Source organism: Sciurus carolinensis, chromosome 1 (assembly GCF_902686445.1).
Source record: "Sciurus carolinensis chromosome 1, mSciCar1.2, whole genome shotgun sequence".
NCBI classification, from domain to species: Eukaryota; Metazoa; Chordata; class Mammalia; order Rodentia; family Sciuridae; genus Sciurus; species Sciurus carolinensis.
This window is the reverse complement of record NC_062213.1, coordinates 168,719,772-168,735,684: the sequence shown is the minus strand read 5'-3', so window position 1 is coordinate 168,735,684 and position 15,913 is coordinate 168,719,772. Positions and strand designations below refer to the sequence as shown.

The following is a 15,913-nucleotide window of genomic DNA, read 5'->3' as shown; positions in this document are numbered from 1 at the left end:
TGTACCCTGGTATCTGAACCATTAAGGAAAACAAAGTCCAAGCTAGGCTTTCAGAAGCCTGACGTTCATAACTACATAGATCTAATATGAAGTAGTCAAAAGTGGCTCACAAGGACAGGCTGAAAAACCTCGAGTCCATGCAATTCACTTCCATTTTCGCAGGTTCTATTTAGGGGGAGAAGGGAGTGAGCCATCTGTCTTAACTCTGATGCTAGTCCAATATTATCATAGAGACAGAATTAAATCACCTTCAAAGTTCTTCGCAGGCAGAGAGTTTAGTTTTTTTTTCTGAAAATAAGTATTTCTAACCAGAAAATGAAACTAGAAAACCATTGGAAACTAGAAAGCTGTAAAAACTAATGAAGCTATATTTTACAATCCAGAGTCCTGTTTGTAAAAATTCTTTTGGAGCACATTTAAGCCTAAAAATGCTTATTATTAAGTAGCTTTTACAAGCAAACAAAGCAAAGCACACTATTTCCATGTAGACGTCAGTAAGACATCTGGATCTTATGGAGAGGAATGAAATGAGCAAAAACCCCCCAGAGACCAGATTCTAATTTGGCTCTGCTATGAAACACTTTTTCTGACTCTGATCACTTAACCTTTCAGAGCCCTAGTCTTCTTTTCCATATGCAAATGCTTATATCTCTATCATCTCAGGATTGGAAGGTGAAATGTAGAAAATGTCTTATATTTAGGGAAAAAAACAGCATTTAGCACAAATATCAACAATACTTAGAATTTTTTTTCCCCAGTTACTGGGGATTGAACTCAAGAATGCTTTAACACTGAGCTACACCCCCAGCTCTTTTTATTTTTCATTTTGAGACCAGGTCTCACTAGGTTGCCAGGTTGGCCTTGAACTTGCGATCCTCCTGCTTTAGCCTCCCAAGTTGCTAGAATAATATACACGAACCACCTAGCCCAGTTACTTAGAACTTTAATGTTGGTAGAGTAATTTTTATTTATTTACTTAAGAATATTTTCTTAGTTGTAGATGGGCCTTTACTTTATTGATTTATTTATATATGGTGCTGAGTATTGAACCCCATGCCTCGCACATGCTAGGCAAGCACTCTACCCACTGAACTGTACAACCCCAGCCCTGGAGACATTTTTAAATATGTAAAAAGTTCTTAATGGTTAGAAAACACTAACCTAACATAGTTATGGAATATAGTGTTATCACTAAAATTTCTGCCTTAAAATCTTGTCTAAATATTTAAAATAATCCAATTATTTTCTACTTTACAAACTCATTATATGGTTTTCAAAGCACGGGATTTGAGGGAAAATAGTCCAGAATTAAATTACTGATTCCATCACAGATTATCTTAAATTACTAGTAATAGTCATTGGTTCTGGCTGGACCTCCCTTCTCGGGTCTGGCAATTCTTCTAGAGACTGCTCTTCTTTCTCCTTCATCTGATATTTTTTTTGTCCATATGGTTCAAACAGAAGATGCTATCTTTTTGTAGACTTTATCTAGCCAAGCAAGGACTGACCAGGGATTAGTTCCTGATTCACACTTAACCAGTCACAGTACCTTACCTCATAATTATAGCAATTAATTTAAGAATGGGTCTGTGAATAAAGACAAGACCATCAGAATCTTTATCTAGGATGCTTTTATTTGACACTAAAATAAAAAAGTACTATTGCCAATATGATATCTACTACTGCTACTATTACTACTAATAATAAATTATAGAAGCTAAGGAGTAAGTGAGTCTTGGCAAGGTTTAGGCCCTGGTTCCTGTCACTTGCAATAGTTAACTTTATGTGTAAACTTAGGTCAGCCACAGTACCAGACACATGGACAAACAACAGCCAAGATGTTGCTATGCAAGTACTTTTTAGGTGATAATATTAAATCAGCAGACTCAGAGTAAAGCAGATTATCCTCCATAATGTAGATGGCCCTCATCCAATCAGATGAAGGCCTTAAAGAGGTCCCGGCAGGAAGAGGGAATTCTGTCCCCAGATTGCCTCTGTAGACTCAAGCTGTAATATAAACTCTTTCATGGGTCTACAGCCTGCTGGCCTGCTCTACAGATTTTAAAAATTACCAGCTCTCACAACCACATGAACAAATTCCTTAAAATAATTTTCTCCCCACCCCCTCTCTACACATTCTACTGGTTCTGATTCTATGGATCCTAACTCACCTTCCACCTACACCCTTATGCTTCCAATTACATGTAGTCATTAAATTCTCCCTTTTGCCTAAACCAACTCCATCCAGTTAGGGACATTACTTCATCTTTATCCTTTTTAAGTCTCAGTTTTCTTCTCTTCAAAGAGGTATAATAAAACTGATGTTTCTCACAGTTCCAGAAAGGATTAAATAATTTTTGCCAACACATCTAGTAAACAGTATATGCTAAATAAAAGTTAAACAGTAGCAGATTCTTATTAAGCCCTAGTTTTCTCCATCTATAAACTAATATCTACTTTTCATATCAGACATGGAATTGGTATGAAAAACGAAAGAGAAAATACACAACAGATCCATATCCCGCTGTGCAACTTGAAAACCTATTACATAATTGTGACTGTGCTATAAAAATAGTGGGATAGGTACCAGACTTCAAGCTCTCAATTCAGTGTTGATGTGGAAAGTTGAGAAGAACATAAAGAAATACTTACAATGCAGTATTCCAGTTGCTAATAGGTAAGTGTAAGGTGTTGTAGGAACAGATTATGGAAACCTGACTTGTCTTAGAGAAGATTGGGAAAATGCTTCCTTGTATGAAGAGCTTATACAAGAAACCACAGAAAATGTCAGCCAAACGGCAGACTAAGAAGAAAACTTCAATTTGACATATGAACTCTAAGTAGCATAACCTAGAAACTCACACTGAGATACATTATAATCAAACTGCTGAAAGACAGACTCTTGAAAGCAGCAAGAAAGAAGCAATCTGTTTACTTCTCTTTATACCAGTGGTCCTTGAAATACACATAGAAACCTTAAAGGCCAGAAGGCAGTACAATGACATGTGTAAAGTGCTAAAAGAAAAAAACAAAAGGCTGTCATTTGTCCTATGCCTCACAAAACTGTCTTTCAAAAGTAAGAAATTTAAACATTCCCAGATGAAAGCTAAGGGAATTCATTACTACTAGGCCTATTCTACAAGGAATGCTAATAGGAGTCCTTCAGGTTTAAATGTAATGGTGTTAGATAGTAAACGTAGAGCCACATGGAGATACAAAGATCTCCAATAAAAGTAAATACATGGGCAAACATAAACTCCAGTAAGTAATTATAAATCTATGTTAGTGGACATACAAGATATAAATATACAGAATCACAGCCTCTGGGACAGGAGTCCCTTGTGTTTTTCCTTTGTATTTTACCACAATGAAAAATAAATGAAAAAAGAAGACAAAGGGCTGGGGTTGCTCAGTGGTAGAGTGCTCGCCTAGCACATGTGAGGCACTGGGTTTGATCCTCAGCAGCACATAAAAATAAAGGTATTGTGTCCATGTACAACTAAAAAAAAATCTAAAAAAAGACAACAGAGGCCAGAAAATTCTAAATAGACAAATTTATTTATCTGGGATATAAGGTTCATGTGTGGTAAATAAAGTTGGAATGGTAGATTGGGGTAAGATTATAAAAGAACTTCAGCACTAGGTAAAGACACATAGTCTTTCCATAACAGGAAATACTTAGTTCCTAAAGATTTCTGGGTCATGATTTTTTTTTTTTTAAACTCTGAATAGCATTAATTAGCAATAGTGCTATTCTTTCTCTTCTGATTTGTCAGGAAAAAGAGAAAGCAGAGGCTCTATCTGCTCATAAAGCTGATGACAATTGCTAGAAAGGCAATAAAACACCCTGACTCTGCTTATTTTGGGAACTGTCAGAGACCTTGAGCTATACTACAGTAATAACTATACACAGTTGATGAGAAAGTCTTGGCTTTTAATTCAAACAAGTCTGAAAGTTAGGTAGCTTTTTGCTTTAATAATTCATAGTTGATAAAATCTTAGAAGTTTTAGGACAAAGATACTTTTTTCAATTTTTTTTTTATTTTTAAAATTTGTTCTAATTAGTTATATGTTAACAGTAGAATGCATTTTGACACATCATATATAAATGGAGTATAACTTCTCATTCTTCTGGTTGTACATGATGTAGAATCACACCAGTTGTATGATCATATATGTAAACAGGATAATAATGTCCGATCTATTTTACTATCCTTCCTCCCTCCATACCCCCTCTTTCCCTCCTTTCACTCCCTGCTGACTAATCCAACGTACCTCTATTCGTCCCTAGTCCCCACCACCTGATTTGAATTAGCATCTGCATATCAGAGAAAACATTCGGTCTTTGGTTTTGGGGTATTGGCTTATTTTGCTTAGCATGATATTCTCCGGCTCCATCCATTTAACTGCAAATGCCACAATTTCATTCTTCTTTAAGGCTGAGTAATATTCCATTGTGTATATATACCACATTTAAAGACACTGATTTTTACCTTAGGTTTTTAATTTCTCTAAAAGTTACCTTAATGTTCTTTATATATATGTTATTTCATTCTTTAAACAAATATTTATTGAATATCTACTATATGCCAAACAAGATTTAAATTGGGACCCTACTTATAGTTTGCTGGAGAAAACAGACATTTATCATAAAATTTAAAGATAAATGCTGTAAAGTTTAAGGGCATATGGTACTATGTGAACAACTAAATCTCTTAGTTCGGAGATGCTGGCTATTTTAATAAGCTTTATTTTTGAAAAATATGTCAGAGAACATACTCATGGGCATAAATCATTGAAAGGAAAGCCTAACTAGAATTAGAAAAGGCATAAACTTTGGAGCATGGCTTTCATAACCAAAGAACCCCTTAGTGTAGGGCTTTTCAAAGGAGAAATAAAAGTTTATTTTGCAAATCCAAAATAATGTATTTATTCTAATTCTCCAGCAGGACAAAATGAGATTTAAAAAAAAATAACTAAAAAAGGGGTGCTGGGAATGTAGCTCAGTTGGTAGAGTACTTGCAAGCACAAGGCCCCAGGTTCAATCCCCAGCACTGCCAAAACAAACAAACAAACCAACAACAACAACAAAAACAACTAAAAGAAAATAAATATGAAACTAAGCCTTAGTTTTCTCAATTATGAAATAGGGATAATAAGGTGATGGGCACGATTTATTTACATCTCGAAAGACTCTAGCACAATGCCTAGAATACAGTAAGTACTAAATAAATTTCAGCTATTATTATCAGTAACATTATATTATTTGATAGTAACAACAGTTATTGGCTTCTTTAAAGAGGTAATGAAGTATATGAAGTGATGGCAATCAGTCACCATTTCTGTGAAGTCTGACTCTTAAATTCTCTAGTAGCTGAAACTTGGTATACCGTCACTTATCTTTATTTCATTTTATTTTATTTTATTTTTGCGGTACTGGGGATCGAACTCAGGGCCTTGTGCTTGTGAGGCAAGCACTCTACCAGCTGAGCTATCTCCCCAGCCCCTGTCACTTATCTTTAAAAATACAGCTTTAAGTATGAAGATGCCTCAAAAAACTAGAAATCAAACTACCATATGACCCAGCTATCCTATATATTCCTCGGTATACATTCAAAAGATTTAAAATCAGCATACTACAGTGATGCAGCCATATCAGTGTTTGTAGCAGTACAATTCACAACAGTCAAGTTATGGAAACAACCTAGGTGCTCTTCAACAGATGAATGGATAAAGAAAATGTGGTATATATACACAATGGAGTATTAATCAGTCATAAAGAGGAATGAAATATGGCATTTGCTGATAAATGGGTGGAACCACAGGTTATTGTGCTAAGTGAAATAAGTCAGTTCCAAAAAGTCAAAAGTTGAATGTTTTCTCTGATATGCAGAAGCTGATCCAAAATAAGGGGTGGGGAATAAAAGAGAGAGAGAGGAAGGGAAAAAAATAGAGGAAAGATCAGTAGAGTGCATGAAGGGGGTTGAGGGGGAGGAAGGAGGGACAGGAAAAGGGAAGAACAGTAGAATGAATCTGACAGAACTTTTACATCAAGTATAAGCACAGGACACCAATTAAAAACAACAAACTATAAATAAATTGCAGAAAGATCAGTAGAATGGAAGGAGGGGAGAAGAGGGAGAGGAGAAGAGAAGTGCAGGGGACTGAATTAGAACAAATTATACTCCATGCTTCTGTGATTATGTCAAAATGTGTACTGATACATTTTGTTGTTGTTTTGGATTGAACTGAGTGGTGCTGAACGTCTGAGCTATATCCCAGTCCTATTTATTTTTTATTTTGAGATAGGGTCCTGATAAGTTGCTTAAGCCCTCACTATATTGCTGAGGCTGGCTTTGAACTGTCTCAGCCTCTGGAGCCACTGAAATTGTAGGCATGCACCACCGCATCTAGCTATCCTAATGTTTTATATAACTAAAAAGAATCAATAAAAATACTTAATCTCTGTCAGAAAAATAAAACTTTATTAAAAGAGATCAGTGCCCCTTAATAAGCTACCACAGCCACAAAATACAAGTAAATGAGATGTAATTTCTACAGAACACAATTGAGTCAGACCAGAGCAATTCCACCATAATTATAATGCAAGACAAATATGTAATTTTAATGCTCTAACAGCTACATATTAAAAAGTAAAAAGGGGGCTGGGGTTGTGGCTCAGTGGTAGAGTGCCTGCCTACCATGCTTGAGGCCCTGGGTTCGATCCTCAGCACCACATAAAAATAAAATAAAGATAATATGTCCACGTACAACTAAAAAATTTTTAAAAAGTAAAAAGGAACAAATTAAATTTATTTTAATGTATTTTATGTTAACTATTTCCAAATTATTAACATTTCAACATGTAATAAATATAAAAATACTAATGAGGCATTTTACATTCTTTTTCTAAGTCTTTGATATCCAGTATATTTTGTACTAATAGCAAATCTTAACTTGGACCAGCCACATTTCAAATGTTCAACAATCACATGACTGATGGCTACTGTACTAGACAAAGCAGCTTCAGATTTTAGCAAGGACATTTTCAAATAAGGGGAGTCTGCCAAACAGAGATTTTAATGATAACACTGTGAAAATGAATGAGGTAGCCACTCTACTACCAAACAAATGTGTACCACAACCCAGAGCTTCAATTATTTAATCAGCAATACTCAACTGTAGTCACAATTGAGATCTTTACAGAGCCAGAAACAAATCAGATTGGATCATATAAGCAAAAGAGCTCACATTCAATACTATAAGCAATGATATCTCCAGATATAATAGTTTCTGATAGAAATGGAACCAAACTAAACCAAAAACATTTTTTCTTATTTTCTTATTTAAAAAATTTTTTGTACCAGGGATTGAACCCAGGGGTACTTTACCACTGAGCCGCATTCCCAGTCCTTTTTATAGTGAGACAGGTTCTCACAAAGTTGCTTAGTGCCTTGCTAAACTGTTGTGGCTGGCCTCAAACTTGCAATCCTACTTCAGCCTCACAAGTAACTGGGATTATAGGCTTGTGCCACGGTGCCTGGTCAAAAACATTTTTTTTTTTTTTTTTAAATTTAGGACATAGGTTAAGACTCCCTCAAATTTTTTTGTAAAAATTAAGTCCTTAAATATGACTGGAATAGAGATCTAAATAATTAGGAATACAGAATCTGGCTATCTGACTACAAATTCCAATCTCTCTTCAACTAGGGAAAGAACTCAACCAACTACTTATTCAGATATTTACTGAGTAGTTATTTAGTAAATCCTGTGCTCTAACCACAAGCTGGGTATTAGGAATGAGGATAATGATGATGATTGGTGATAACTACTGTCATGTATATCGAATTTACCATGGTCTAAGAACTGTGTTAACCATTTTATATGGTATTATTTGTATATTCATCTCACAGATCAAGAAATTGAAGCACAGATGGTTAAATAAATTTGACCAAATGATGTCAGGCAATCTGGTTAAAGAGCCATACTCTGAAATTCTACACTATATTGCCTTATTAGAAATAAGAGATGGTCTTTACCATCACACAGAATTCAGATTCTGCAGGATAAAGAAATAAAATTCAGTTCTGAAAGTGTTCTGAGAGAAGGAAACTGAGTGCTTTCTTAACTGAAGTAGATATCAGGGAAAGTTTCTTGGAAATATAGACCTGTTTCAATATTTCTTCATCTGAAAAACAAGATAAAACCTTAGTCTTCACAAGTGTTGCAAGAATTCAACAGAATTTATATACAGCAGGCACAGCACAGTACCCAAAAACTATTATAGTAATCATCTATCCTGTTTACTGGCTCAAGACCAGGATAATGAAGAGGCAGGGCAGGATGTGGCTTTTACTTCCTGATGTTCTTGCTGAAAGGACAAAGATAGGAAGCAGACACTAAGAGAAGACAAAATATTAACTCCTGCCTCAGCATAATTCACCACACTATCCGAGTGACTAAATCAATCTCCCAGAATGTTTTGCATTCTCTTCTAACAAGAACTTCCCTATCTCACACATTTTACTTTTGGAGCAAGGATTCTTAAAAATTGATCCACAGATAGTTTTTAAGGGTCTAGGAACTCTAAAAAATAAATGCAAAATAGCATACATGGATACATGTGTTCTTTTTTCTGGGGACACAGACCAATAGCCTTCATTCTCAAAGGAAATCCCTAACAAAAACAGTTAAGCAATTACCACATAACTCAGCAACTCTATTTCTGGATGTGGTGATGGGGTTGTACAATATTATGAATGCATTTAATACTACTGAATTGTACAGTTTAAAAAATGGTTAAAAATTGTAAATGTGATATTGTATTTATTTGGCCACAATTTCAACCCAAAAGAACCAAACGCAAGGCCTCAAAGAATTATTTGAATATCAGTACTCATAGCAGCATTACTGTGACTAGTGAGAACAGCAGCAACCCAAGTTTTCATCAACAGATCTACAGATTAGCAAAATATGGTTATTATATACAAAAGAGTATTATTCAGCCTTAAAAAGGAAAGAAACACTGACATACGATACAACATGGATGAACCTGGATTACATTATGCTAAATTAGGTGGGTTTATTTTTTTTTTTTGGTGGGGGGTTACCAGGGATTAAACTCAGGGGCACTTGACCACTGAGCCACATCCCCAGCCCTTTTTTATATTTTATTTAGAGACAGGGTCTCAATGAGTTGCTTAGTGCCTCACTGTTGCTGAGGCTGGCTTTGAACTCTCAATCCTCTGTCCCAGCCTCCCAAATTGCTGGGATTACAGGCTTGCGCCACTGTGCCTAGCTATGCTAAGCTTAAAAATCCAGTTACAGAAAGACAAATTTCAAATGATTCCACTTGTCAAAATGACACTACTCAAAAACACAAAGACCGAAAGTAGAATGGTGGTTGCCAGGGGCTGGCAGTGGGAGAGTAGAATGAATTCTATAATGGATATAGAGGTTAGGTTCTACCAGATGAAGAGTTTTAAAGAAGAACGCGGTGATGGTTGCACAATATTATGAATGTACTTAACACTAACTAAACTGTACACAGTTAAAAATGTTTAAGTTGATAAATTTGATATTATGTGTATTTTACTACAATTTCAAAAATTGAGAAACAACCCACCAGCCTAATAAATATGAAAAATCAGCTTACTAAACTTTAAAGTCTCAGAGGATTAAAAAGTCTTTTATGTATAAAATCTCTTTCTATAGTTTCCAAAATAAGCTATTACAGGTTGTGTACCCTTTATCTTGAATTGCCTGGAACCAGAAGTGTTTCCAATTTTGAAATGTTAGCCTAGACTTTATCAGCTGAACCTCCCTAATCAATCAAAAGAAAAAAAAAAAATCCAAAATCCAAAATGCTCCAAAATCTGGAACTTTTTGAGTGTCATGTCAGATTAGGGATGTTCAATCTGTATTCAGATATTTTGCTCTATTCAACATTTAACACATGGCTTCTATTCTGCTATAAACTCTGTAAGAAATATTCTGATATTTACAACATACTTTGATTCATTCACTAATCAACTAATCTATGCTGAGATTCTATGTCAGGTACTTTGCAGGTTAATTTCTAGATCTATCAAATCAATGTAAATGTAAGACGGTTCTTTCCCATAAATTTCCCAAATAAGAAATACAAACTACTGAAATAAATAAACTGTGGCAAGTAACAAAATAAATGAATAAAGTCCCTGGAGGTAGAGAAAAGAGCAACTAACATTCTGAAGATTTCAGGGAAGGTTTAACAGAAGAGATGACATTTAAGCTGGGCCTCAAAACATGAGTGGAAGTTTACAAGGCAAAAGGTGTAAGTTTCAGGCAAAGGGGAAAGTACAATCATAGGCAAAGAAGAATAAAAGTAGTAGCATGTTATATTGGGAGATAATAAGACCACCTACTATATGGCTAGAGAAAAGGGCTGAAGATAAAATGGTGGGTTAGACTACTCTGCTAAGCACAGATAAGAGAAAGAGCAAACACAGAGTCTTCTCTCAGTAGGCTTTATAGTGTTGCAGGAGACACTGTACTATGGGAGGTGACTAAGACAGAAGAATGACCAGGATGCCAGGGGAACACCATGAAAGAAAAGCCTTTATGCCATGTTCAGGAAAGTGAATTGTATCCAGTTGGGGAGGGAGTCACTAAGGGATCTGGGTTGTATTTTATATAACAACTGGAAGTGCAGAAAGGGCCAAAGAAAGGAAGAAAAGGCTCAAAGCAGGGAGCCAATTAGGAGGTTATAATAGTGATACAGATAAAAGGGAAAGGCTAAAACTAAGACAAAAATAGTAGAAGGAGAAGAGAGATTTTAATTATTTAATTTAATTAATTAATTAATTAATTAAAATTATTATTTATTTATTTTAAGTTGAACACTAGGGATATAACAGTGAACAAGCAAGTAATCCCTATAGTTGAAAAGCCCACAGTCTGGCGGGAGATTAAAAAAAAAAAAAATAGACAATCATAAAGTATGGTAAGTATGTGCTATGACAGTTGTAAATATGGGCTCTTAAAAAAAGATCTGAGGGCTGGGATTGTGGCTCAGTGGTAGAGTGCTCACCTAGCATGTGTGAGGCACTGGGTTCGATTCTCAGCACCACATACAATATAAATAAAGATATCTTGTCCACCTACAACTAAAAATATTTTTTAAAAAAAGATTTGAAGAGTACAGGACTTAGTGGGTAATGTGGTCAAGGAAGACCTCCTCTCCTAGAAAAAATAATTTCTAAGGTACAATTTAAAGGATCAGAAGAGCTGGTCAGGCAAAGGATATGGGAAAGTAGGAAGGAATTCAAGAAATATTTCAAAAAAGAATTTAAAAAATGAGAGAAAAAATCTCAGGTTTCTAGGTTGAGTGACTAGATGAATGGTGATGTCACTGAGAAAGGGAGACACAGGACAGCAGTCAGGCAGATTAGGAAGTCATGCCTTACTAGAAATTCAGATGAAAACACTAGTAGACAATAAAAAATATAGGTCCTGACCTCTAGCAATAGATCCAGGTATTTGATGAGAGTATTATATCACAACCACTGCATTTCCTACCTTAAGTAAAAGGTATCCCATCTCAAACTATTAATATTTTATATTTTCTAGTAGAAATAATCTGGAACTAGAGATGAAAACACAATGTCTCACTTCTGGCCAGCAACAAAGAACGTTTTCTTTGTTGTGGCTAGGCAAGAAATCTGCCACTGGGCTACATCCTCAGCCCTAATAAAGAATCTTTGCCCAACTAACTCCCAAGTTACACATATGGCCTTCAACATTTACACTGATGTACAATGTGGAAAACAAAATATTATTCTAGCAAAACTTCTTTTCACCATGCTTTTTTTTAATTGTAAACAAATGGGATACATGTTGTTTCTCTGTTTGTACATGGAGTAAAGGCATACCATTTGTGTAATCATAAATTTACATAGGGTAATGTTGTTTAATGTTGTTTGATTCGTTCTGTTATTTTTTCCCTCCCCCCCCACTCCTCCCACCCCTCTTTTCCTCTATACAGGTTTTTCCTTCCTCCATTCTTGCCACCCTCCCTAACCCTAACCCTAAACCTAACCCTAACCCTAACACTAACCACTTCAACCCCCCATTATGTGTCATCATCCGCTTGTCAGTGAGATCATTCGTTCTTTGGTTTTTTGAGATTGGCTTATCTCACTTAGCATGATATTCTCCAATTTCATCCATTTGCCTGCAAACGCCATAATTTTATCATTCTTTATGGTTGAGTAATATTCCAGTGTATATATATACCACAGTTTCTTTATCCATTCATCAATTGAAGGGCATCTAGGTTGGTTCCACAATCTGGCTATTGTGAATTGAGCAGCTATGAACACTGATGTGGCTGTATCTCTGTAGTATGCTGATTTTAAGTCCTTTGGGTATAGGCCGAGGAGTGGTATAGCTGGGTCAAATGGTGGTTCCATTCCAAGCTTTCTGAGGAATCTCCATACTGCTTTCCAGAGTGGCTGCACTAATTTGCAACCCCACCAGCAATGTATGACTGTACCTCTTTCCCCACATCCTCTCCAACACCTATTGTTGCTTGTGTTCTTGATAATTGCCATTCTAATTGGGGTGAGATGGTCACCATGCTTTTCTGTACTGCCCAAATGTTTATAATGAATATACATTATATCAAGTGAGAGAAGTATTATAAAGTTGCATATTAATAAGATGCTCAACAAAGAAAAAGGGTCTAATATTTTGTCAGATAACAATTCAGTAAATGCCACAAACAAAATTTGTTTAAATTCTTTTTTCCTGTTTTGTAGTCATACACATCACATCCTGATATATTAATAAAACAAAGATTTAAAGGCTGAAGAGAGCTATGTGGTGTTGCATGCCTATAATCCCAGCAATTCAGGAAGCTGCAAGTTTGAGGTCAGTCTCAGCAATTTAGTGAGATCCTGTCTCAAAATTAAAAAATTAAAAGGACTGGGGATCTAGCAAAGTGGAAGAGTGCCCCAGGTTCAACACCCAGTACCACAAAATAAAATGCAGAAGAGGAGGAACTTTACACAGGAAAAAAAAAAGTTATTTACAATAATGAAAGCCAAGGTTATAATGGAATAAACTGATGCCTTAGTGACCAAATACAACCACTTAAAAAGTGAATTTTAAAAAGTATAATTTTAGCAATTCATTATGACATTATTGGCTTTGACAGATGATGAAAGTTTGCTACACTACAAATCTCACCTAAAATAAAAGCCTAAAGAAAATATTTTCATGAATATAAAATCACATATAAATGTATCACACATTTATAGAATGTGTCTACAACTAAAAACTAACAAGTTGTTTTTTTTTTTTTTTGTGGTGCTAGGGATTGAACCCAAGGCCTTATGCTTACAAGGCAAGCACTCTACCAACTGAGCTATTTCCCCAGCTCCATAACAAGGTTTTTTAAAATATTTTTTTTAATTGTAGATGAACTCTACCACTGAGCTACAAACCCAGTCCCTAACAAGGTTTTAAAACTCTAACTTTCATAGCACAGTTAAAAATGTTAGTATGATGTTTTTAAATTGTTAACTTTCATTCACTATACAAGACTGACATTGGTACAACTTAACATTATGGTTGCTAAAAGTTACTGAAAGCTTAGTTGACCAAATATAACACAAATTATAATCTGCAGTATAGGCAAGAGCATTTTATTTATGATACTCTCATTAATATTGAAATTCACTAGAAAAGTATTTTATACATTAAAGAACTACTGTGGAAGTCAAGAAAGCAAATCTTACAACACTGGGGTATGTGCCTATTTTCACAGTCTTGATAGGTACAGAAAGACAAACATTCAAATATAGCTATATAATATGTGTCTTACATAAACAAACTAAGCAAAATTGTTAATGGACTATATGAAAATAAAACCCAAACTCCATTATAGAATTGGTAACCAAATGATTATTTCTCCTGTTTCAAACCCAAGTTGAAAATGTTTAAATCTTAATAAGATACAAAATTGTATAAAAGAAAGAATGCTGAACTTACTCAATGTGGTTTAAGCACTATCTCTGGTTTGATATATGACTTTGGATTTTTTTTTTCATGAGTAAGAAACCCGACTACATGATCACCAAGGAATTCTTTTCCTTGTTCTTGTTTTAAACTTTTTAGATTCCTGTATTAGAGGTTTGTTTTTATTTTTTTGTTTTGTTTTGTTTTGTTTTTTTGATTCTGTAGAATAAACCCAGGGAAATTTAACCATTGAGCTATCTCCTTAGTTCTTTTTATTTTTTATTTTAAGACAGTATCTCCTTAAGTTGCTAAGGATCTCACTAAATGGTCAAACCTGGCTTCTTCCTGCCTCAGCCTCCCAAGTTGCTGGAATTACAGATGTGTGCCACAGAGCACAGCATAGAGACTGTGTAATAACACAAAAGCTAATTTTCAAACAGTAAGTTAAGAATTTGGTCAAATTTGTATAAAGCAAATTAACTCAAAACTAACCAATGACATTCGAAAGTTGCCCAGACTGTGTACAGGACGTCAAGTCGTATTTGTTGTTCAAAGAGATAGATGATCAAACAGAGAAACAACATGTATCCCATTTGTTTACAATAAAAAAAAAAAAAAAAAAAGAGAGATAGATGATACTAAGGTCAGTCACTGAAATTCATGCAGGTAAAAAGCACATCCTGCAATTAAAGGTTGCCTCATGTTTAATGAAATAAGGCATAAAGATTCCATTTAGAGGGCAAAATATTTCAAGCTATCTTGCAAGCACAAGGCCCTGGGTTCAATCCCCAGCACCACAAAAAAAAAAAAAAAAAATCCATTTAGACAGAATTATGGTAAAAATAAACAAAGTAGTATTTACCAAAATATGCATTAGAAACAGAAGGGTGTGTGTGTGTGTGTGTGTACACACATACACATTGTACATGTATGCTGTGCAGATGTGTATATGAAGTCACCTGTAATTTTAGTTTACATACCTTTGCAGATCAACTATTTCATTGTTAAGAGTATCTAGTTCCTTAATAGCAGAGAAATCTGCAACAGGACTTGCTCCTATGATGTTCTGAAAACAAAAAGTTCACAATTATACGTTGTTATTATAAAATTAGATAAGGCTAAGCACTAAAAATGCTAAAAGCTATAAACAAATACAAGGTATTACATATTTTGCTGCATTACTAACACTTTTAATTCATTTGATAAAATCATATCTGGTATAATCATATTGTTATATACTAAGTTCCCTTAAATCCTCTTAAAGTTGTTATTCTATAATATGTATCCTCACTTCACATCCAAAAGTTTTTGTCACTTGATTCTGGCCTGTGCAGAATTTTGCAGTAAAACAAATACCAGATTTATAAGCTAATTCATTCACTACAGTATAAATTTCTCAGGGAAATGGATGGAGGATTTGTTTGTAATTGTATTATTTGACACTGAATAAGTACACAATTTTTTGTTGAATCTCAGAATTATAATGGTTGATTTAGTTCAGTTCAATAAATATTTTACTTTGGTTAAATATTTTTTGGTGTCTATTTAAAGTAAAACAAACTGTTCAGGTATGTTCTATGGTAAATATTAGTATCACCACATATGAAACTGCCTTTATATATGATATCCTTTACATAAGGTTTTCTTTCAATAATGAAGGTACCAAAATTGGTCCCTAAATGATACTTGCAGTTAGAAAATTCTGCTTTATTCTCAGCTCTGCTATTTTACTAGCTACATGATCTTTACCTGTAAGAGAGAAATAATCTCTGCCCTGCCCACTTAACAAATTAAATGAAATGTATCTCCTTTGTAAACTATCACTGAGGTCCTATAAGGCTAGTTGAAGGCAGGCAAAAAATAACTATTCCTTTAAACACTTGACTTATACCCAGTGCTACAACAAGACTAA

General features: G+C 34.7%; 1 protein-coding gene across 2 annotated transcripts in view; it reads right to left on the bottom strand.

Moving 5' to 3' along the window:
• The window catches only part of Eps15 (epidermal growth factor receptor pathway substrate 15), a 132,184-nt gene that overhangs the window by 55,263 nt on the left and 61,008 nt on the right, over positions 1-15,913 (bottom strand). For both annotated transcript variants that reach the window (XM_047549323.1, XM_047549330.1), the window contains exon 12: positions 14,982-15,067. In XM_047549323.1, the coding sequence (XP_047405279.1) occupies positions 14,982-15,067 (86 nt within the window). The remainder of the gene's footprint in view (positions 1-14,981; positions 15,068-15,913) is intronic.